This window comes from Pectinophora gossypiella, chromosome 14 (genome assembly GCF_024362695.1).
Source record: "Pectinophora gossypiella chromosome 14, ilPecGoss1.1, whole genome shotgun sequence".
NCBI classification, from domain to species: domain Eukaryota; kingdom Metazoa; phylum Arthropoda; class Insecta; order Lepidoptera; family Gelechiidae; genus Pectinophora; species Pectinophora gossypiella.
This window is the reverse complement of record NC_065417.1, coordinates 12,383,380-12,406,461: the sequence shown is the minus strand read 5'-3', so window position 1 is coordinate 12,406,461 and position 23,082 is coordinate 12,383,380. Positions and strand designations below refer to the sequence as shown.

The 23,082-nt window shown below is 39.0% G+C and overlaps 1 protein-coding gene across 1 annotated transcript; it reads left to right on the top strand.

Annotated features, from left to right (window-relative positions):
* Positions 1-151: 151 nt before the first annotated feature.
* On the top strand, positions 152-14,536 carry LOC126372743 (large subunit GTPase 1 homolog). The gene is made up of 10 exons (XM_050018614.1): positions 152-360; positions 1,527-1,750; positions 2,489-2,710; positions 3,884-4,004; positions 4,335-4,904; positions 5,452-5,604; positions 6,517-6,652; positions 7,257-7,453; positions 7,802-7,890; positions 13,070-14,536. Exons 1-10 carry the CDS (start codon positions 265-267, stop codon positions 13,191-13,193), a joined length of 1,932 nt encoding a protein of 643 aa, XP_049874571.1. The 5' UTR covers positions 152-264; the 3' UTR covers positions 13,194-14,536.
* Positions 14,537-23,082: the final 8,546 nt, after the last annotated feature.

The following is a 23,082-nucleotide window of genomic DNA, read 5'->3' as shown; positions in this document are numbered from 1 at the left end:
TACAAAAAGTAGAACGTGTGCTGCATGATATGGAACGTCAACTCAATATTTTGTTCGGATATCCATAAAAGAGATACGATATGAAGACAAAACGTCAGTTTTTGCGTGTATTCGAACAGAAATTCTTGCATTTTTGACAGTTCATTTCATGAAAAAACATGTGTTTTTGACAAAGTTCACGTTTCCTACCGGAATTCAAGAAATTGTTAAAATTGTCCTAATTTTGTGTTTATATCTACGAAATTTTGGTCCTCATATGAAAAGATGGGTAAAAAGAATAAAGATTCTCTCGGGCGAGCACTCATCAAGGACAGATTCTCTAAGAATCGGCACCGAAAACATGTTGAAGACAACACTATGGTATGTAACCTGTTTCTTGTTTATATTTGAAGAATTCTTGAGGTTTTCTATTCTAACGTGCATACTTTGTGTATTTGCGTTTTATAATAGAATTTAGTACTGAGAAATTATGTAATTATTTATGTTCAACATACAAGTAAATACCCATGTATTTACCAAGATATAAGGTGTCAAAAGGTTTGAAATTCTTTACCTCTACTTCTACTCTCGGAAATGTGGCTTTCCTAATCATGTTTTATGATACAAACATTAATTCAAAATCATTGGTTGAGGACCATGCTAGGATTCGAACCTGCAATGTTACAGTGAGAGTCAAGTGTTTTGTATGTTAAGTTAGTGATGATGGCTAGTAGACAAACCTAAGATTAAGGTAGTCATTAAAAATCAAACAGACCTGGGGCGTTCAAAGGCCACATCAAATCAATTCATCTAAAAAAGCAATATTGCTAATTGAGATTTGTTTGCATGGCGCCCTTACTTTTATATCCTCGCAAGGCCCGGATTTCCAGACACAATAGTTAAACAATGGGATTTGGATTTTAAAAGGACTTTGGGCCTTACAACCATATGTGCAAATGTCAAACTGCAAGGTATCTTTTTTAGATGAATTGCTTCAATGTGGCCTTTTTAACCCCCCTGTTAACTGTAATTCATATTGTTAATAATAATAATAGCACAACATTGTGCAATAATTTAATTATAATAAATCAAAGACCTGTAATATGAAGAATTACAGGATTCAATGTAGGTAAGCAATAAATTAATTTGAATGTGGTGTTTTATTGCTTTTTCAGTAGTAATATTTCTGATAATATTGCCTTTTAAAGGGACATTACAATATTGTAAAAGACTAGCAATTGTAAACACAAAAGATATTTTGTTTACATACATAAACTTACGCCTATTTCCCACTAGGGTAAGCAGAGACTATGGAATTCCATTTGCTTTGATCCTGACTCAATTCTCTTGGTTCCTCAAAATACCTCAATTATTTCATACACAGAGTAGATTGTAGAGTATATATTTTATATTTAAAAAAATCACAAATCAACACTAACTTTATTTTATATTGAAATATTAATAAAAACAAAGCATGTGGTATATGTCTTGTTTTCTTTGTACTTAAACGTAATTTTTAATAAAATTGTTTATTATTCTATTTTCAGCTCCATACAACTGAAGTAAATGATGGCTACGACTGGGGCCGTCTTAATTTACAATCTGTAACAGCGGAGTCATCACTACAAGAGTTCCTATCAACAGCAGAACTAGCTCAAAGAGAATTTACTGCTGAGAAACTGAACTTAAAATATGTTTCTTCAGTACCCAGTGAGGTCGAAGCTGCTACGTCCCAGCCAAACTTTGATGAGCCTTTAACTGTACCAAGGAGGTAAAGATTTTCATACTTTTTGCATGTTTGGTGAAGAATGTCATATCAACAGTGAAGAATAATTCGAAAAAGAAATGATTGAACTAATATTTTAATTTATATAAACACTTTTCTACTTCCTTATCTTCTGTGCTGAGTTCTGTATGCTGCATGTATGTTGCATAGACTTAGGGGACATCTTGTCCCAGTCTTAAACTGGGCCCAGGGGCGAGTTTGCCCTTTTCTAATTTGATAATGGGTAACTTGACTGTTGCATCCAGTCTTATCATGGTCCTCTGTGCTCCCTATTTGTCCGACGAAGTAGTTAATGCCACCTGAGGCAAACCTACAATAACAAGTCATAAGAAAAAATCCAGTCATATTAAACTGCTTTATCAGTCGATAGAAGAGAAGAGTCAATAAATACTGCTTTATTTTCGTTACATATATTCTGTTACTGAAGGTTTATTTGCCTAACCTAATTTAACTAGTGTAGTGATGTTGATTTCAGAAATCTGCTACCACACCTTTGTTTTGTAATTTTTTACATTTTATATGCATCCATTTCGTAGATGTCACTTAATGCAGGTATTTTCATTTTTATTTTATATTGTGTTTCATTATTGTCACTGGTGTCCTTACATAATAATAAACATATCTTAGTAAGTGGGCTCTGTTTTCCGCATTTAGACTCTAAGGTGGCCCATTATGCGTGAAACATATCTTACATTTCTTTTTTCTTTTAATTTGTATTTGCAGGCCGCCATGGAAACCAGGTATAACAGCCGAGGAACAGAGTGACAGGGAGCGAGAAGCTTTCCTAGAGTGGCGTCGTAACCTAAACGAGCTGCAAGCTAAACTGGGGGCTGCCTTGACACCCTATGAACGGAATCCGGAGCTCTGGAAGCAATTGTGGAGAACTTTGGAGAAGTCTGACGTTGTTCTTCTACTGTTGGATGCTAGGAACCCTTTGCTGTTCAGGTAGTTGACGATTTAAAGATGTTGGAGTTTTTTTAATTAAAACATAACATACGACTATATCCCGATTGGGGTAGTCCAATCAATTTCTTGCAAAGTAATAAATTAACTGGTTGCACTTAAGACCTCCTGGTTACATGTTGTTTCTGTAATAGACCAAAGACCTTAGAAAGACATTGACTTTGAGCTAAACTATACTATAATATATTATATTATATTATATCTGTTTTATGTATGTATATACTTATCTTGTAATATACTTATTTATGTAATTATCAATAAGTAGTCTATATACGTATTTAGTAATATTAGTAATAAGTATAGATACATTTAGTTTACTTGCTATTCATGTTAACTCATTTATTGCGTGATAACACCGGCCCAATGAGTTTCTTTCAGGCTGTCCAAGGTTAGCTGGAAGAAATCCCAATTAGGGATAAGCTCGCCTATGCTTTATCTAACGATAAATTATATGTAAATTTTCTTTGTATTCTAAAGCAATAAAGAGTATACAAACAAACAAGACCTACAAAAACATTAGTTTTATAATTATGATAACTAATGTTTCATAATTTCACCACTGTTTACAAACAATTCGCTGGGTTCAGCGACTGAGCTATTGCTCTTTGATTGTACATCCATTGCAAGAGGAACTAAGTACCCTCACCTAACTTTCTGTAAGACCAACATGATAGGGGATGAGCCGTATCGCCGTCTATGAACGTCGAACCATGAACTGTGTTAGTGAACGCTGCACTTAAGATAAATTAAAAACGCATTGGTGCAAGTTCGGTACTGGGGTTCGTAACGCCGCTCCCTGTTTGAAAAGCAAGTCAGTGTACCATAGCGACTCAAATTTCAACTTGTGCTGAAATCATTGCAATTGTCATTGAGATGTGTTGCTGTTGCAGTTTCTTGTCATTTCTTCTCCTCAGGCATAACACCTTGCGAAATGACGTTAATTCAAAAATGTTACATTGACCTTCAACAAGTTTATCCATGATAATTACGTTGAATAAATGATTCTAATTTCTGATTTCTGTCATTTTTTGCGATAGATAAAAGCAGAATTTAAATAACACACAAACCAATAATTTGATATTTTTGAAATTTAAGGACTATGCAACTGAATGGTGAATTTTACTGCAAATCTTTATTAATAGTTAATCATTCCAGGTGTGCGGATTTGGAGAAGTATGCTGCAGAACAACAGTGCAAATGTATTCTGTTGTTGAACAAGGCTGATTTGATCAGTGAATATCAACGTAAATGTTGGGCAGAATATTTTGATAAAGAGGTAAGAATCATTTCTTATTTACACACAAAAAAAAGAATCATTAGAATCATTTTTTTTATTTTTTTTTATTTATTTATCACACATACATAAGATCACACCTATTTCCCATCGGGGTAAGCAGATACCACTGACTTTCACTTATTCCACTCTCATCAAGGAGTCATGAAATTGTTCTTTATATTGACGACTAGTATAAATATTTTGGTATTGGCGTAAAGATTTACAAGTAGAAAGGTTGTCGCAAATTAACCGAAGTGCGCCGCATTATGTATACATATTTAAAAATGAGAAAGGTTTTATTGATTTTAATAATAATTCATTATCTTTCAGAAAGTGCCCATTGTTTTCTTCTCGGCTGCAAAACCTACAAAAGAAAGGAAGATATCTGAAGAAAGTGACAAATCAGAAGAGAAAATTATATCTGAAATTGACCCAGAAGACTCAGAAACTGATAACACTGACGCAGACAATGAAGATAGTGACTTTGATAAAGAAGCCTTAAAGGGTAGTGAAGAAGACATAGAATTGTTTAAAAAACAACTAGGGGATCTTAATGAAGCTGTAGCAAATACTGCTAACAAAATTGATAACATACAAAATACGTTAGATAAGGTTCTAGAAAACTTTAGGCTTGGTAAACCTGTGGAACTTTTGCAGAGTAATACAGTTTCTGAAAACAAAAACGAGGAAGGCGCTGCTGCAGGTTCCGAAGAAAAAACTGATGAAAACACAGAAGTGAAGAACTCACATGAAATATTTGATAGGGATAGGCTAGTAGGAGTGTTGAAAGAACTAAAGTTAGAGAATTTGAAGAACCCTCCTAGAGTGACAGTGGGTATGATTGGCTACCCCAATGTTGGGAAATCCAGTACTGTCAATGTTCTAATGCAGACTAAGAAAGTAAGTGAACTTTTTTGACGTAATTCATTATCGCAATTAAACCGTAGACTCAAGGCCATACAATGGCAACATTAAAATTGTATCGAAACTCATCTTTTTCGAGATATATTCGCATTTTATGTCTCTATAACATGCGGGTATGTCTCGAAAAATTTAAAATGTGCCGTGTTGTTGTTGAAAAATGTGCTCTTTCCTTTTCGGCGGATAAGAAAATGACGGGTAGGTATAACTTAAAATTACGAGCTGCAGGAATCGAGGCCATTATTTGTCAATAGCCAGATTGCGACCATTCGTAGAATAAAGTATTCCAGAATTGTTTATACAAAGTTTTGCTATTCCATTTGATAAATAAATTATTGTAAAATCACATGTTTGGGCGGAAGGCAAGAGGGATATCACTGCCCTATTTTTCCCTAAAAAAGTAGCATGGAGAATGCTACACCGACAAGAGCGTGGCTTTTAAATTAATGATGATTGTAAAATCAGTCTTTGCTACACATACTTACGTGTCTTAACAGTTAAATGTCTAAATATTTGAACGTCCCAGGTGAGTGTGAGTTCGATGCCGGGTCACACACGACACATCCAGTCTCTGATCCTGGACGAGGGTATAGAGCTGTTGGACTGCCCCGGGCTGGTGTTGCCAGCGTACGCCGTCGCACCAGACTTATTACTAACCGCTGTGCTGCCTATTGATCAGGTAAGAATTAAATAAAATACCATACACAAGCTATACAGGGCGTTAGTGACATCGTAACGAAACTTTGAGGGATGATTCAGACCATGATTTTGAGTTGATATCCATACATACTTGTATGGCTACTCGTACGTACTTGTATGGGGTGTAAGTGACATTGTAACGAATGCTGAGGGTTCAGCTGATTATTCTGAGTTAATTTTGCATAGCAATAGTATGAAAATAATTTAAAAGAATTTAAAAAAGGAACCATGAATTTTGCGATGGAAAATTCCACTTGATATTAACTCAGAATCATGGTCTGACTCATCCCCCTCAGTATTCGGTACGATGTCACTAACACCCTGTATAATTCGTCAATTTATTCATAATCTACTATTATTTATTATTATTAAATAAATCCGTAATAGCCCTGTTCAGAGAATGTCTTACTTGCATCGTAGTGTCACGGGTCAAATCCCGGTTCGGGTACTAGTCAAATCAGTTACTTTTTACTATACGTCAAAACACGAAATTACTATAGAATATGTATGAAAAGCAACCTGTGACGTCATAGAAATACGTGACAATTAGTCGCGCTTATTATTTATTACATTTTTCCTTATTAAAATTCATATATAAGTTGATTAGAAAAAAAATAATCGTTATTTGTCACCTTTAGATCTGTCTTTATTTAGTAATCAGAATTTCATAATTTATCTTTGATTTAGGAAACTACCCAATTCATTTTTGGAGCATAGGTAATTAGATATGAAATGTACCGGGCTGGTTTTCCATTCGCGGGTTGGAAGGTCAGACAGGCAGTCGCTTCTGTAAAAAACCGGACCTGTAAAATCTTCGGGTTAGGTAAGCGGACCCTGTGAAAAACGGGATATTGTTATGGGGATGATGAAATGTCATGTCGTGAACTATCAGATGCGGTCTCACGATGCGGCGATGGCGCGTCTCTGCCAGCTGGTCAGCAAGCACACGTTCGAGCAGAAGTACGGACTGCTACTGCCACAGGAGCACACAGACGTCGACTACAAGCAGATACTTACCGCGCATGCCTGTGAGTTTTCTTTCGAATTTGTTTCCGAATTCAAGTTTTGATCTTAAATTTATTTATTATTTACATTTCACGACTTTACAGTGCAGAAGCGCCAATGCGCCGTGAAACTTTCATTGTAAATAATAATATAATTAGATATATGAAACTTAAGTGTAAAAAATATAATAACATATTTAATTTCCACACATCATTCTTCATCTCGCAGAACCTCAGACACTCGCGACACACATACGTCCACTCACTCACAAACAGATCACAATCTGGTGCTGATGAAAGGAGTGTTTAAATGTTTAACACATGCTGAAGGTAAACATCGTAAGGAAACCCACATTCCCGTGAAATGCGTGTTGGAGGTATTTAACCTGTATTGGGCTGGTTTTCCCTTCGCGGGTAAGAAGGTCAGACAGGCAGTCTCTTCTGTAAAAATACACTTTCTGAGCCCTGGTATGGTTAGGACATTGCAGGCTGATCACCCGATTGTCTGAAAATAAGATGGTCCGTGCTTCGGAAGGCAAGTTAAGCCTCGATGAGGTTGGCAACCCTCATAACCCTCACGATGGAAGAAGAAGAAGAAGTATACTTACAAAATCTTATTCTATCGCAGTCAACCGAGGGTTTATGACGGCGGCCGGCCAACCGGATCAGTCCAGATCAGCTCGCTTGCTGCTCAAGGATGCAGCCAGCGGCAAGCTTCAATGGGAGCAGCTGCCTCCAGGGTGTGCGCCGGCGCCTATAGAGGACATGCTGGCTGAACGACGACAGAAGAGGAAGCCCACACCGCGAGAGGCTAGGATGGTTGAGGTAATTTTTGCGAGACTTATTGTATGTCTGCCTCAGATGGCATTACTCCACGAATATAGACGGCGATACGGCTCACCTATCACGTTGGTCTAACAGAAAACTCGGTGAGGTGTGGGTAGTTCATCTTGCGATGTGCCTGTGGCTACCTCAATTCGGATATAGTCGTCAGCTTATGTTATGAATTAATAAAATAAAAAAAATACTTATCCAACTAAGCCGACCACGATTTGATATTTGATTAAATGAAACAACTTGCTATTTGAATTTATTTATTTCTGCGTCCATCATGTTCTCCAGTGATGGGAATCTGTAAAATAAAAGTAACAGTTTACTATTTGTTTGACACAGGGTTGGTTGAGCAAGGCAGCTGAAATAGACAAAGCTTTCTTCGCCAACCAGAGGGCGACGGTGCACGTTAAAGGAAAACCTATTATGGGGTATGTACAGAAAATATATTTACGTATGGCGTAATTTGGAATGGTTTTTGGGATTGGCGTCAAAATGTTGCGCATCAGGAGTGGCTGCGAGTTGTCTTGTTGATGATTTAACTAATTTAAGGATGATAACAGAAGTAACGGACGTAAATAGCTAAGAGGACAACCTAGTCAAAACTGTTTGTGACTTTGCAATAAATGAATAAATATGATACTGTAACGAAATCATCATCACTAATTTAAGAGCCACGCTCTTGTCGGTGTAGCATTCTCCATTCTTGTCTATCAAAGACCAATTCCTTCACTTCCTTATAAGACACGACGTTCGCCTTCTCTTTAATCTGTTCCATGTAAGCTCTTCTTGGTCTTCCCCTTCCTCTCTTTCCTTGTAGCTTCCCTTCTATGATGTTTTTAATAAATTCCTCGTGTCTTATTAAGTGTCCAATCATCTTGCCTCTTCTGTCCTCAATAACTCTCAATATGTGCCTCTTATCCCTTACTCTTACTAGCACTTCCTTATTAGTAACTCCAACTTATTCTTTCCATCCTCCTCCAACACCACATTTCAAAGGCCACGTCTCTAGCAAGTACGTCAGTCTCTTTTTGTACTTTAACAAAATATCAAAACGATATTTCTGTGGAATTTGTAAAGAAATACACGTAGTCAAACGTCGCGCTCTTTGTCATGTAATTCTCAATTCAAATTCGTAAATCAGTCAATAAGAAAATTGAGATTGATTTAATTATCTAAGACTGGCTTCTATTTTTAGTTCAACATTTTATAACAGAATTTATCTTTGGCCCAGCCATCTAGCCTATTATGTATGGTATTATGTCGGTTGACGTATAGAATGGTCTATACGTAGTAATTACTTATTCTATGGTCTTACAGAAAATTCTAAAGTTCAAAATGTACACACAAACAACCACACATAAAGGTTAGATGGCTGGGCCAAAGACAAATATTATAAAATACATACACATACATAAACTCACGCCCGTAATCCCAAATGGGGTGGGCAGAGCCACAAGTAATCAAAGACAACTTGCAGCCACTGTTGATACGAAGTCCTAAGATGGATATGATGAACCTTAATGAATATTATAAAATGTTGATCTAAAATAGAACTCTCCGCTCTGCACAAGCGGCTGAGCTAGGTTTAAGCCCCCCCCCGCCCGCCGCCCCTCGGTCATACTTTAGTTTTCAATCGTATGGGCGTCAGACGTCACACACACAGATGTGCGTGTACGATAACGTCAATATGTTGTAGTGCCTGTGAAAAGGTGTTTTGTATGAAGTGTCCGGGGTGTGGTAAGACTAAGAAAAACGTTTCCTCGAAACAGTTAATGAGTTCTAGCTAGGCCATTAGACTATCTACAAAGTGTTAACACGCCATAAATTATATTATAATTAACATGTTGCCCGTTATAACTTTGGAAGGCGAGCTTTCGGAGTAAAAGCGAGAGGGCTCGATAAATATTGTTATTTTATCGACCATTTATGTCGCATCAAATGAATACTAAGGTCCCGTTCAAGTGCGGTAGCGGGCGGGGAATTTCTTCGCTCGTAGTATACGCTGAATGTTCGTGCGGTTCCGTAGAGGAGATTCTATGCAAATAGATAAAATCTTTATTTATTATACCACTACCTATTATTAAAAAAAACCACTAAATTTTACATTACAGTTTGAGTTTATAATTAAAGCCATCTCATATTACTTTTCGACTTATTTTCGAATATAATAACGAATTAAGTAACAATGAGTACGACGTTTGATTGCTTTTATTGGTGACGTCAGAGGACAGTATTTCCATACAAACAAAAGAAAACTAAAACAAAACAAAACAGAAAAACACACAACAGAAACAGGTATAAAGAAACCTTTCGTTTAGACGTTTCGTAAAAAGTATCTCATTTGACCAGGTTCTCAAGTAGCCTATTTAGGCACTGTTAGGGCTAGAGCGAGATAATGCGACCGCACAACGTGCGGTGCACCCTCTCTCTTTATCTAGCTCTAATCAATGAAGGTTCTGGGTGACAGAAAGGGATAGAAACACGAGAAAGTGCGACGCGGTGCGGCCAGATGTAGTTTAACCCTTAGTATTCACGAAGGTGTATATGATGTGTAACGAGTAACGGTGGTCCAGTGGTTGATCGTTGAGCTCACGATCCGGAGGTCCTGGGTTCGAATCCCGGTGGGGACATATCACAAATATCACTTTGTGATCTCTAGTTTGGTTAGGACATTACAGGCTGATCACCTGATTGTCCGAAAGTAAAACGATCCGTGTTTCGGAAGGCACGTAGGCATGTATGTACGTAGTCGTTACATGATCCGTGTCAGGAGCCTTTGGCGGCTCAATAGTGACCCTGACACCAGGATTGATGAGGTTGGTAATCCACCTCACAACCCACACGAAAGAAGAGATCTGATGTACGCTTCTTCGCTCTCACTTTCTATCAGAACGTTTTCTCTTGCAGGCAGAATTAAATTCTATCACACATAAAATTAGGGTTCATCAAGATTTTTTTCACTGTTAGCGACATCAAAACTAATCCAAACATAATTTATACCACTTGCATGACGGTTCATTTCACATAAGCGTTAAAGACATGATATTTTTGATTCTGTTTTTAAAAACATCTTTCGGCAACCCGAAGCTTAAAAATGCATACAAAAATACACATTCACACCCGCTCGAGATGAAAGAGATCTCATATTGTCAATTAGAGTTAAGGGAAACCTAAATAAACTTTGTGAAGACGAAATAGCCACCCTGGATGCAAGCCAAGTGTTAATTCATAAAGTTTAACTACTTTATGACCGGCTGGGGGGTTAACGATCGTGAAAATTGGCCTCAAGTAGGGTTGCCACGATGCCACTAAAATGGCGTCTCAAAAATGTGAGCGGGTTCCTTTAATTCCAACTAGTTACTGTTTTTTTTTGTCCGTCAGTCAGCGTAACGTTTCCGCTGCAGAAAAAGTTAAGTCGTTTCTGTTAACGCCATACAGTAGAAAAATACAGTATGGGATTAACATAAGTTAACGAAATGTCAAGTTAGTCGCTTAAATGTAAACCGTAGCGTCGCCTTATATTAGTGAAAACCTTCTAAGCGCTTTTTAGAAAAATTCTGGGGGTCTAAAAAGACCACAATGGTGCTGATTCCTGTACACACCACCTAATTTTATTTTAAGTTATACCTGTCACTTTTCAATCCGCTACAAAAGAAAGAGACGGGTAATCTACAGGCATAAATTTTATGGAACCGTGTGTTCCACGATGAATGTGATTTTTTAAAAAAGCGTTTACTTTTTACATAAGTTTTGCGCCTTTTTACTGCCAGGAACAGAAGGACGTAATATACGATCCCGAGGAGCCGATTACTGTAGCCATAGAGGCGGCCAATCAGCTCGCGACACCAAACACTTTAGGACCCTGATACCGTCCCCGCCGGCGTGGTCGACGATTTCCCTCAATCAGCGCTTATCGCTATTGACCCGCTAGGGTCGATTAATTCTTTCAAATATTTTTCCTCTGGCGACGCCCTGAGCCGAGGTTCGCACCCAACTGGGCACCCTCAGAGGCCTGTTGTCTTAAACTTTGTACCGGGTGAGAGCCTTCAACGCTCCCCATTTGTCCGGCCAAGTAGTTAATGCCATCTGCGGCAAATCTTTCATTCCGGGGACGGCACATCACTGGTTTGGACTGCACCTCCTAATCAACATAACAACACATAAGCTCACAACTCTCCCAATTGGGGTAGACAGAGGTACATCCATCGCAAGATAAACTATAAGTACCGAGCTTTCTGTTGGACTAACGTGGTAGGTGGTGAGCCTTGTGTAATAAAAAAGATGAGATTCTTGCTGTTTTCAAGCATTGGGTTATTATTGTGACTGCTTCCTATACCGTAACCTGGTCACCATCACTAATTTAAGAGCCACGCTCTTGTCTGTGTAGCATTCTCCATGCTACTTTTATAGGGAAAAATTGAGCAGTGGTTTCCCTCTTGCCTTCCGCTCCGCAGTACTCTGTCTGGCGCGAGTGGGATGGCGCAGAGAGTAGTATATTTCAAAGCCGTACTAGGACTCCTGTCCTCCGTTTCTGAATAGTACTGGCAGTTACTGTTGCCCTCTGACAGGTTCCAGGTTACAGTCCCTGTGATTTGCCTCTAATCTGGTAACCCTGGATAAATGCGAATGCGTTCAGTAATGCTAGGTTACATTGATTGGGATGCGAATCCCGGAATGCTGGAAGCTATAAAACGCGTTCAACATGGCAACACTAAAAGCTGACTCAATCCCGTGTTGCCACAGTAACGCGGGATATATTTAAATTCCTTATTCATCAAATTTCTTATTACCTAAAAGTTTGATGGTTGCTCTCATTTTAGAACGGAGTTAGTCATGTCGTAGGAATTTCAAAGATCGGGCAAGTAATACTGGCAAACAAATTCTAGATGCTTGTAACAAATATTTTTAGTTACTCTTTAAGTACTTGCGGCATCACGCCTGTATCCACGAAGGGGTAGGTTTATAGTTTAAACACCCACTCCTCGCCCGCTATACTAGGTATTAGTGACATCGTAACGAAAAATAGGGGTGATTGAGACCATGATTCTCAGTTGATACCAAGTGGAATTTTCCGTCTCAAAAGTATGGAGTTGAAAATAATAATAAAAAACACTAAAATATTCATGAAATTATACTAGATATCAACTCAGAGTAATGGTCTCAATCATCCCCCTCAGTATTTGTTACGGTGTCACTAACACCTATACGTACTCGTAGGCCTACCTCAACATACTTGTACGGGGTGAAAGTGACATCATAACGAGTAATGAGGGGAATAATTCAGCTCATTATCCTGAGTTAATATCAAGTGGAATTTTCCATCGCACATTCCCGAGAAATGCAATTTTCGGAGGTATGTGACCTAACCTGTATTGGGCTGGTTTTACCTTCGCGGGTTGGAAGGTCAGACAGGCAGTCGCTTCTGTAAAAAACCGGACATGTCAAATCTTCAGGTTAGGTAAGCGGGACCCTGTGAAAAACGGGATAATGCTAGAGAGATGACTAGGTACGTATAGATCGGCAACTGTCTGCTCCCCACTGACAATTACAGTGATGTTTGTAGTGTCAACGATGAAGATTTATTTAATATTTTGTACTTGTTCGCAGGGTATCAGGCGCGCAGCCAGCCGATCACCCGTACACCAAACCCTGGAAGCTGGAGAAACGTCACGCCAACAAGAACAAACGCGAGAAGCTCCGGAGGGTCTACGCACACCTCGACGAACACTAGTATTTATATCCCCTTACATTTTATACTTCAAATTGTAAGGGCTCGTTTAGTAAGTTGTGAGTGCTGGCGCCAAGAACTGGGGGGCTAAATATGCATTCATGCAACTGCCGAAACTCTCCCCTAACAACTTCTCCTTCTCCAGATAAAAACAGATTTGTAAAAAACGTGAAACAAACCAGCCTATCAAGAAACTGTATTATTTAGAACTGCCTGAAATTCGAGGCTGACTAGAGGGCTAAAAAGCCACATCGAAAAAATTCATCTAAAAAGCAATTTGGTTTTTTTGACATTTGATGGCATTGAGCAGTTGTTTTTATATGCGCAATTTTGGAATAGCAATATTGCTTTTTAGACGAATTGCTTCAATGTACCATTTTTAACCCACCCTGACTTACGTGACTACTCGTATTCAGACTCTGTCACTCGATCTTAACAGCTTACTGACTCCTCGTTAGAGCCAGTGACTGTAAATGAGCCTTTAATGAAAAATAATGTTCGCTGAAGTAATTCGTGATTCATCTGAAAATGTATGGATAATTAAGTTTTTATATGGTACAATACTGGCTGTTAAAATAAAAAACAATTATTTCTAGGGTTCCGTACCCAAAGTACCTAACCTAAAAAACGGGACCTTGTCACTAAGACTCCGCTGTCCGTCCGTCCCTCTGTCACCAGGCTGTTTCTCATGAACCGTGATAGTCAAATAGTTAAAATTTTCAAAGATTTCTGTTGTTGTTATAACAATAAATACTAAAAATAAAATAAATGATAAAATTCTAATCTAGAAATAGAAGCCAGTCTAAGATGATCAAAAATCAATCTGTTACCTTTCGACTTATTTTCGAATTTTATTTATGAATTAAGTAAAAATGAGTACGACGTTTGACAGCTTTTATTGATGACGTCACAGGACAGTATTGCCATACAACCTCCGAAGAAAACTTTCGTTTTGACGTTTCGTTTAAAAAGTATCTCATTTGACTGGGTTGCCAAGTAGCCTATTGTTGATCGTTAAGTCTTCATTTATCTTTTTCTTTCGGTGCCGTCTTCTACCTGAGGCTGATGGTCTTTACGGTGACCTTTACTTGCTTTTTCCTTCATAATTTATGAATAACTCCAATACTGTCAAACACTCACTCCAACTTGTTGCTTAACTTCAAACATTTTGATACGAAAGATCACGCACAGAACAAAGTAAGTAATTTATTCTGTCAGCGAGGTGTGATTGGATGGATGTACGCGACAACAGAATGGATTGGTACTTGAGAGCGTTGGTTTGACATATATAATGTATATTTAAAACTCAGTTTACACCACAATAAATATTTCGCTCGAGTTTAAAATGGTTTTTATTTTCGGACGATTGGGAAATGTTTTAGAGAAACTTTTTAGTTTGCTTCTGTGTTTTTTTAATGATGATAGGCATTTGATCATAATTTCACGATGTGATCGTTGATGGGTTACATTTGCCTAGAAAGTGCTACTAAATACCGGTGTAATCAGAGACTATGGAATTACATTTGCTTCGATCGTGACACACTTCACACTTTAAAAGTGCCTATTCACTCTTGCTTTAAAGATGCCCAGGAGACTGAAAAGGTCACACTGAATTTCACGTCATCATCATCTCTAATTTAAGAGCCACGCTCTTGTCGGTGTAGCATTCTCCATTGTACTTTTTAGGGAAAAATAGGGCAGTGGTTTCCCTCTTGCCTTCCGCCCTAAAATTCTGATTTTCATGTAAGAAACCAATATTGCAATTTGGCATTTGCGCATGTAAAAGTAAGTGCGCAATGTCTACAAATGACAAATAGCAATATTGTTTTTTACACGAATTGGGTAGTTTCCTAGCTCAAAGATAAATTATGAAATTCTGTTTACTAAATAAAGACAGATTTGAAGGTGACAAAAAACGTTTTCTTTTTTTCTATTTATGAATTTTAATCAAGGAAAATGTAATAATACCTAAGTGCGATATTTTGCCACGTTTTTCTATGACGTCACAGGTTGCTTTTTCATACAAATTCCATAGTAATTTCGTGTTTTGACGTTTAGTAAAAAGTAATTGTTTTGACTAGTCGGAAAGTAGCCTATTGTTTCAATGTGGCTGTTTTAGACCCCCCCAAAAAAAAGGGAGAAATGCTGTATGTAACGCGTTCCGTTGCTTCTCTACCAAGACGTGTTGTAAAAACTGAAAGAGCGATTGTTTTTAACATGATGAATGACGATGGTTCACAGTCGATTTCGACTACAGCGACAGCGGCTGGTGGACTCATCGACGGTTGTCATTCAAGAGCTTGGAAAGTCCTGGTGTGCTCTGGGACGGCTCTTACAGCCAATTTTATGCGAAAACGTACGCCCACATTTTGGGCACGTCAGCACACCGCCTACGTAACAGAGCATTTGACTGGGTCAAAGATAAATTATAAAATGCTAATCTAGAAATAGAAGCCAGTCTGAGATGACCAAAAATCAATCTCATTTTACGATTAGACTTATTTTCGAATTTTATTTATGAATCAAGTAACAATGAGTACGACGTTTGACCGCTTTTATTGATGATGTCACAGGACAGTATTGCCATACAAACTCCGAAGAAAACGTTCGTTTTGACGTTTCGTAAAAAGTATCTAATTTGACTAGGTTGTCAAGTAGCCTATTATAGGTGATTGCCGCAGGTGGTCGGGCTTTCAGAACATCACGTTTTCTGTGCAGATCTGACCTTCCTTTTTCTTCGAAATCAGACACCTTTTGTTGGACAAGAATGATTACATGGGCGACATATTAAGACTTCCTCTACAAGTTAGTTGTCTTTTGATTACTGGCGTGGATATATGTATGTTTTCTTTTGTGTATATAATATATTCGGCCGTATTATTATTAGTGATCAATGTTTGAAATACCAACCTTCGTATTCAACTCGTCAATACCACATTAAATCATCAATAAATATATTAGGCCAATACAAACACATAATAAAATAAAACGCAAATGTTTTCTTTAGGCGGGCTGTATGTGGAGTTCTTATGGCGCAATGTTGGCCCAAATCCCTTGATTTACGGCTCTCGCTAATTTAAGACAAGTGCCCGATGTTACGCGCGTGCGCACTGATAGGTCGTGAAAGTAACTGTCTACGGAAGACGGGGAGTGTTGAGTTGGTTTGATCTGAGTGGACGTGCAGTGTGTAACGAAAACATGTTGAAAACATTCCAAAACATACTCTTAAAACGGAAAAAGGTCACAGCCCACTTACATGAGTGCTGCAAGACCGCTTCCACCCAACACCACCCTAAGCTAAAACGACTGCTGACGGTCAAGTACCGAGCAGTCTGATGGTGGGAAACTTGCTAACTGGGGAATGCAAACCCGACTCAGAAATTCAATCCCGGTCAATCCCGAAACTTTCGGGATCACGTCTAGTTCATAGGATGGCTAGAAACGATGAAAACTGCGTGTTTGTTATAGTGAGGTTAATTAAATTCTCTTTCGAAATCAGCAAAATCTAAACAAAAAGGAGTTTAGAAAGTAGTAGTAGTTACGGGTGATTTTGAAAGTAGCTACGTAAAAAACAAAGCTACCTACGTAAAAAGACTACTGTCGCCCAATCCCGTCAATCTCGAACGGGATGTCGTCCTATTATGCTTCGGGATTGATTCCGAAAATTCGACGAGATCTCGTGCTAACACCTACTATTTTAGGTTGTCAATATAAACCATATCGCAAAGGATATTGGAATGATATGTCATTAGTCGGGAATTTTGGGGGCGGCTATGTCCTATAGTGGACGAATTCTCGTTGATGACGATGATGCACGATTCTCGATGAATGGTGAACAATTCATTATTATAGATTCACATAAATACCTACGTAATCTCACCCCTGTAAACCCTGTAATAAGGAGACTATACTTGCCAACTTGCAATGCAAATCCACCTTTGATACGAAGTCCTTAAGATGGATATGATGAACCGTGCGCTGTCAGGCTCTGATTCGCCCGAGGCCCTTTTTGATGTATGGTGACGGGTGAACAGCCGCCGATATGACAGGTTTGGCAAATAGGTACAAACATGGAATAAGTCTTCTTCTTCTTATCGTGTGGGTTGTGAGGTGAAATACCAACCTCATCAACCCTAGTGTCAGGGTTATTACTGAGCCGCCAAAGGCCCCTGACATGGCTCAAGTAACGACTACATATTTACATCAGTAAGTAATAACCGGGACCAACGGCTTAGCGAGCCTTCCGAAGCACGGATCATCTTACTTTCGGACAGTCAGGTTGATGTCTCATAGCGTATTTTTATTTTTTGTTTTCTCCGCCGATTATCCACAGCCTTGGTAATAGAGGAGCTATTCTTAACTGTTATGTGAGTTGTATACCATTGTGTGTATATCTTGTATATCTTCGATAGTGTGCCAAAATTGTAAACATGGTGGAAACTATTCAACTGAAGACTATAAACAAGATATAGCTCGACTATCAACGACCTTGGATGGATCGCTATTACGTAAGTAATAACATAACAAATACTTTATAACACACAGAGGAAGTAGAAATATACACATAAACCACAACATAAGCTTAAGACTATATCCCAATTGGGTTGTGAGAGGGACGGTCACGAGCATTAATATGTATACACTTTGGTACCATGTCACATTAACTTTTTGACAAATTGAACTGTAAGTCTCGCTAAATGTCAAATATGTTAGTGCGACAGAGTCCTAAAGTGGGTACATCATATTGCTCATGACTGTACGTCCATCGCAAGATGAACTAAGTACCCACGCCTCCCCGAGCTTTCTGTTAGACCAACGTGATAGGTGTAAGGTACAGTATAAAAAAAAAACACTTTTTTGAGATAGGTTTTTTCAGGATGCCGGAGAGTGAAGAGGCTAAATCTTCAAACCATTTTGGCAGTCCGATGCCTAAACCTTTAAATAAGGTAGGTGTAATTGCATTTTTATCAATCATATCTGACATGACATAAAAACATAGATATACCACAAGTCTCCCCCTTAAGTCGGGTGTATCCCACTATTTCTAGTCGAAGTTGTAGACCAGTACATACATTTACCTAGGACAAATAATCCAGTTAGGTAAGTCCAACTTCGAGAAAGAGATCTCTCGTCGGATCCAACTCGGATGGGCAGCGTTCGGGAAGCTGCGGAATATCTTCTCGTCCAAAATACCTCAGTGTCTCAAGACGAAAGTCTTTGACCAGTGCGTGTTGCCAGTGATGACCTACGGCAGTGAGACGTGGCCGCTTACTATGGGTCTCGTGAGGAGGCTCGGTGTCGCTCAGCGGGCAATGGAGAGAGCTATGCTCGGTATTTCCCTGCTCGATCGAATCAGAAATGAGGAGATCCGCAGGAGAACTAAAGTCACCGACATAGCTCGGAGAATTGCAAAGCTGAAGTGGCAGTGGGCAGGACACATAGCGAGGAGAACCGATGGCCGATGAGGCGGAAAGGTTCTAGAATGGCGACCACGTGTCGGACGACGCTCAGTGGGTAGGCCCGCTACAAGGTGGACCGACGATCTGGTGAAGGTCGCGGGAAGCCGCTGGATGCGGGCAGCGCAGGACCGATCGTCGTGGAGATCCTTGGGGGAGGCCTATGCCCAGCAGTGGGCGTCGTACGGCTGATGATGATGAGTTTCGGGCATTTGCATTTCTATCAATCATAATATATCTGACATGACATAAAACCATAAATAAAAACATAGATACACCACAGTAGGTATTACAATATAACATTGTAAAATAATAATCAAGTTACGAGTATAAATCGAAGCTGTAAAGCGAAGTTATAAAGCGAAATCTTCAAGTGTTCTTCCCGAAGTCAGTGGTTACGGAGCAAGTTCTCATAAAGGAGACCTTTTCACTTTGCTGTTGACTAAATCAAAGTGATCAGCAGCAAAGCGGAAAAAGACAAGTTTATGGAGAACTTTTGCTTCTTATTTCATGTTTCTTCAATAGTTTCTTCTATGTTTCTCGTGTTCTTTTTCGTTCGATTCTTCAAAAGTGATGCTGAAATTGGATGGAATTGTAAAGCTCTGTTCGAACGGAATATCGATAGAATCACAAAATTTTATTAAAATTACAAAACGGACATTGTAAACATAAATAAAACAAAGATATAGATAGAAAGCGTACCTATTATTTCTTAAACAACAATTGAATATTATTAAACTTAACAATTACAAATAATTAAAACTAAACAAAGTGTAGGTACATACCTAACTATATAGTAAAGGCTCAATTTAAAATGCTCGTTTGTTTTATATTTACTAGTTAGTAGTTTTGCTTTAGTTATTTGTGGCTCTGCCCACCCCATTAAGGATTACGGGCGTGAGTTTATGAAAGTATGTTTTCATAAATTTGGACATAATCCCTTGCATCATGTGAATATAAAAAGCAAGAGTGAAGTGCCTATACGTAAGTTCACTATGTCTGCGCTACGGCTCTGGCATAGAATAAGGAATAATACTACGTATAGAACGGCAACTCTACGCTCCCCACCAGCGTCTGAGCTAGGTTTACCTCACCCCCCTCGAACATAGTTTAGTCTTGACTCGTACACGTCAGACGTCACACACACAGATGGACGTGTACAATATCGTCAATGTGTAGTGTCAGTGTAAAACGAGGTTGGTTGTATGAAGTGTCTGGGGTTTGGCTCCGGTTCGCTGGAGGCCCGTGTTGCTCTATGGCTCTACGCGAATTAAACGAGTACCTACAAATAAACTCATAAAATATTAGTATTAAATTAAACAGAAAATAGCTTTTGGCAGTGGTAGGTATCCTAGGTATAAGTGTGGCTGGAAGCGTCGACGGTATGTAAACATTTTGTGTGTTTAGGCAAATACATGCAGACGAATGCTGTTACGTTACAGATATAGCATTTGCAAGATGTTTATCTTTGGGTACGTAATTATAGGCAATAATATTTACCCTGTGATTAATTCTAATATTTAAAACACATAATACCGGGTTCTTACCGCGTTATTAACAGGGATATGAGACTCTTGATATTTCAACACTGTTGCAAGTGCCAGTCAGTAGTTCCGTGATCATGGGTCTCGTATCCCTGATAATATAGTATCCGCGGTAAGAACCCGGTATAATGTGTTTTAATTATGATAATTACCGCGTAGACCTCAAACAATATAATATTTGTTTTAAGAACAGTACTAGGACAAAATTATTCTAAATATGACTGAGCACGCGCTGCTAATGTAGGTATCTAAGACTTGCGAATCATTAGAACTCTTCATCATCATCAATTTAAGAGCCACGCTCTTGTCGGTGCAGCATTTTCCATGCTACTGTTTTAGGAAAAAATAAGGCAGTGGTTTCCCTCTTGCCTTCCGCCCCGCAGTAGGTACTCTGTCTGACGCGAGTGGGAGGGCGCCCAGAGTAGTCTATTACAAAGCCATACTAGGACTCCTGTCCCCCGCCTCTGAATAGTACTGACAGTTACTGCTTCCCTCTGTCAGGTTTCAGGTTACAGTCCTTGTGACTTGCCCCTTCCGTCCTGCATTGCCGAAATAAACTCTTACGCAGAATCAAAGAAAAGTGAAATTTTCCAATACAAACACGATAAACAGTAAATTAATTCCAACAAAACGTTAATACAGACAAGTAAGAGTAAACATTGGACTATAAAATGAGATGTTACTGTCGGGGAATAAAAAAGATTGTCAGCCGACGACCGACCACACAGGAGTTGAAACACACCGCATGACACAGATTAGCATATTTTATCTCTTTCTTCATCATGTGGATTGGTCACCCGACAGTTTTATTAGACACTAAAATTATAATTTCGGATAACGGAAATGGAACGGAAATCGCATGGTTGTGTGAAGAAAAATCGCGTTTTCACGGCTTACCTACTAATTATGCTATTTGTCTTAGAAAATGTGGACGGAAATGTGGGGTAACCGATAGAGCAGGTTATTTGGTTGTTTTACCAACTATTAACAGTTTATATATTTGAATATTTCTTATGACTGTGATTTCTTCACCAACGCTTGAAGATTGCACACGCAGAGCCGGGAATACGGGACAAACAAGCCCGAACAAACAAGCCGGGACAAGCAAGCAAGCCGTGACCTTTCTTTTCTTTTTTTTTTGACGTGACTTATTGTAGATTTGCCGCATATGGCATTAACTACTTGGCCGGACAAATGGTGAAGGCTCTCACCCGCTGCAAGCCGGGATCACAACCCGGACACTTCATACAATAATCTCATTCTTACCATGTACCGCATTACCGCGTAAGAGCGAGCGACGCAGACAGTCCACCCACGTTTCTTTAGCGGCTTACGGTCACTTAGATCCAGAGGGGGTGAGGTAATCGGCGCCTGGTACGAATTGGTGCGGGACGGAGAATTTATCGTTGTATAGGTAGGTACGTATTAGTATTATTCTTTATTCTATGGCTATAGTCGAACTCGAGACACTGAGTCCTACTACAGTTTACCACACCACCACTTACAACCACAGATTTAGAATAAATATCATAACACTAGACAATTTTCACACCAGCAAAACACATAAAATTATTACTACCAACAAATACAGTACGCTGAATTAAACCTAGAGATTGAATAAGATTTAGCACAACATCCCCTTGGCAATAGCTCAGTGGGCAATTAGTGAAAGTTACTAGCAGATATGACGAGAATTTTAACAGTAGGTATTTGCTCTGTTGACGACCGTGGAATATTTCATTAATCGTTAAAATGAAGTGAGAGTTTAGCACTGGATATTCTGTCTAGATAAAGCAATTATCAGTGCAAGAATATTACAAACAAGTGAAGGAAATTAAAAAAAAAACTAGCGCTTGTCCTCTCTCAGCTAATTTCGTAGGCCACTAGTCTTTTGCGTAATCTTTTCCCCGAGCTAAGGTAAACATTTGACGTCATTATCCTATTGGAAAATCACCCCAAGCGCACTGGCAACGCGGAATCAATTCCAACAACTGTTATTTCAGCAAATTCCTCCGCAACCGTTATCAGACTGGCCCCAAGCCAACGAGCGCCATACGTTACAGGTGCACAAGACCAATTTCGACAATTTTATTCGTTCATTTTAAAATCCAAATGTATTTTTGCACGCGTAGGTCTGGAGGTCGAAATAGAACAAGGTCGATCTGGAAATAATCATCGGATTCGAAGGAAAGCGTAGGCTCGGAGTGTACAGACAAATTTATATGACGACCGCAGACTTGTGTGTCGCGGCTGGGTATAAAATACGACATAAATTACAGTAACGACACGTGTGACACGGATAGGTACCAACATTGTCACAGCATGTGAGTTAGGGTTAATACCGCCGATGACAAAAAAAAACTTGCGTTCTTTTTTTGAACTGAGTTGTAGAGCAATGAGGTTAAAACCAAGTAACATAATTATACATCAATCGTGTAGAGTAGTCCTTGCTGCATGCAATGCATTAAAGCTTGGGATTCAGGGTGATAAGCCATAGTAGCCCAGTTTCAAGAACGCTTGACTCACGATGTGACGTCTGCTCGAATCCGGCAGACAGAAATTGTTTTTGAATTCATATTTAGATCATAAATGATTATCATGCGCTCAGTTGTAAGGGGAGAATAAAAGATCGACGGGAAACCCACATTCCTTAGAAAAAAAGCCCATATTGGGCTGGTTTTCGCTTCTGGTTAGTAGGTCAGATAGGCAGTCGCTTCTGTAAAAAACCGAACTCTATGAAAACGGGATAACGCTAAGGCTATGAAACATCTGCTATCCGGTCTTCTTCTATCTTCTATCGTGTGGGTTGTGAGGTGGATTACCAGCCCCATCAACCCTGGTGTCAGGGTTACTATTGAGCCGCCAAAGGCCCCTGACATGGCTTCGGTAAAT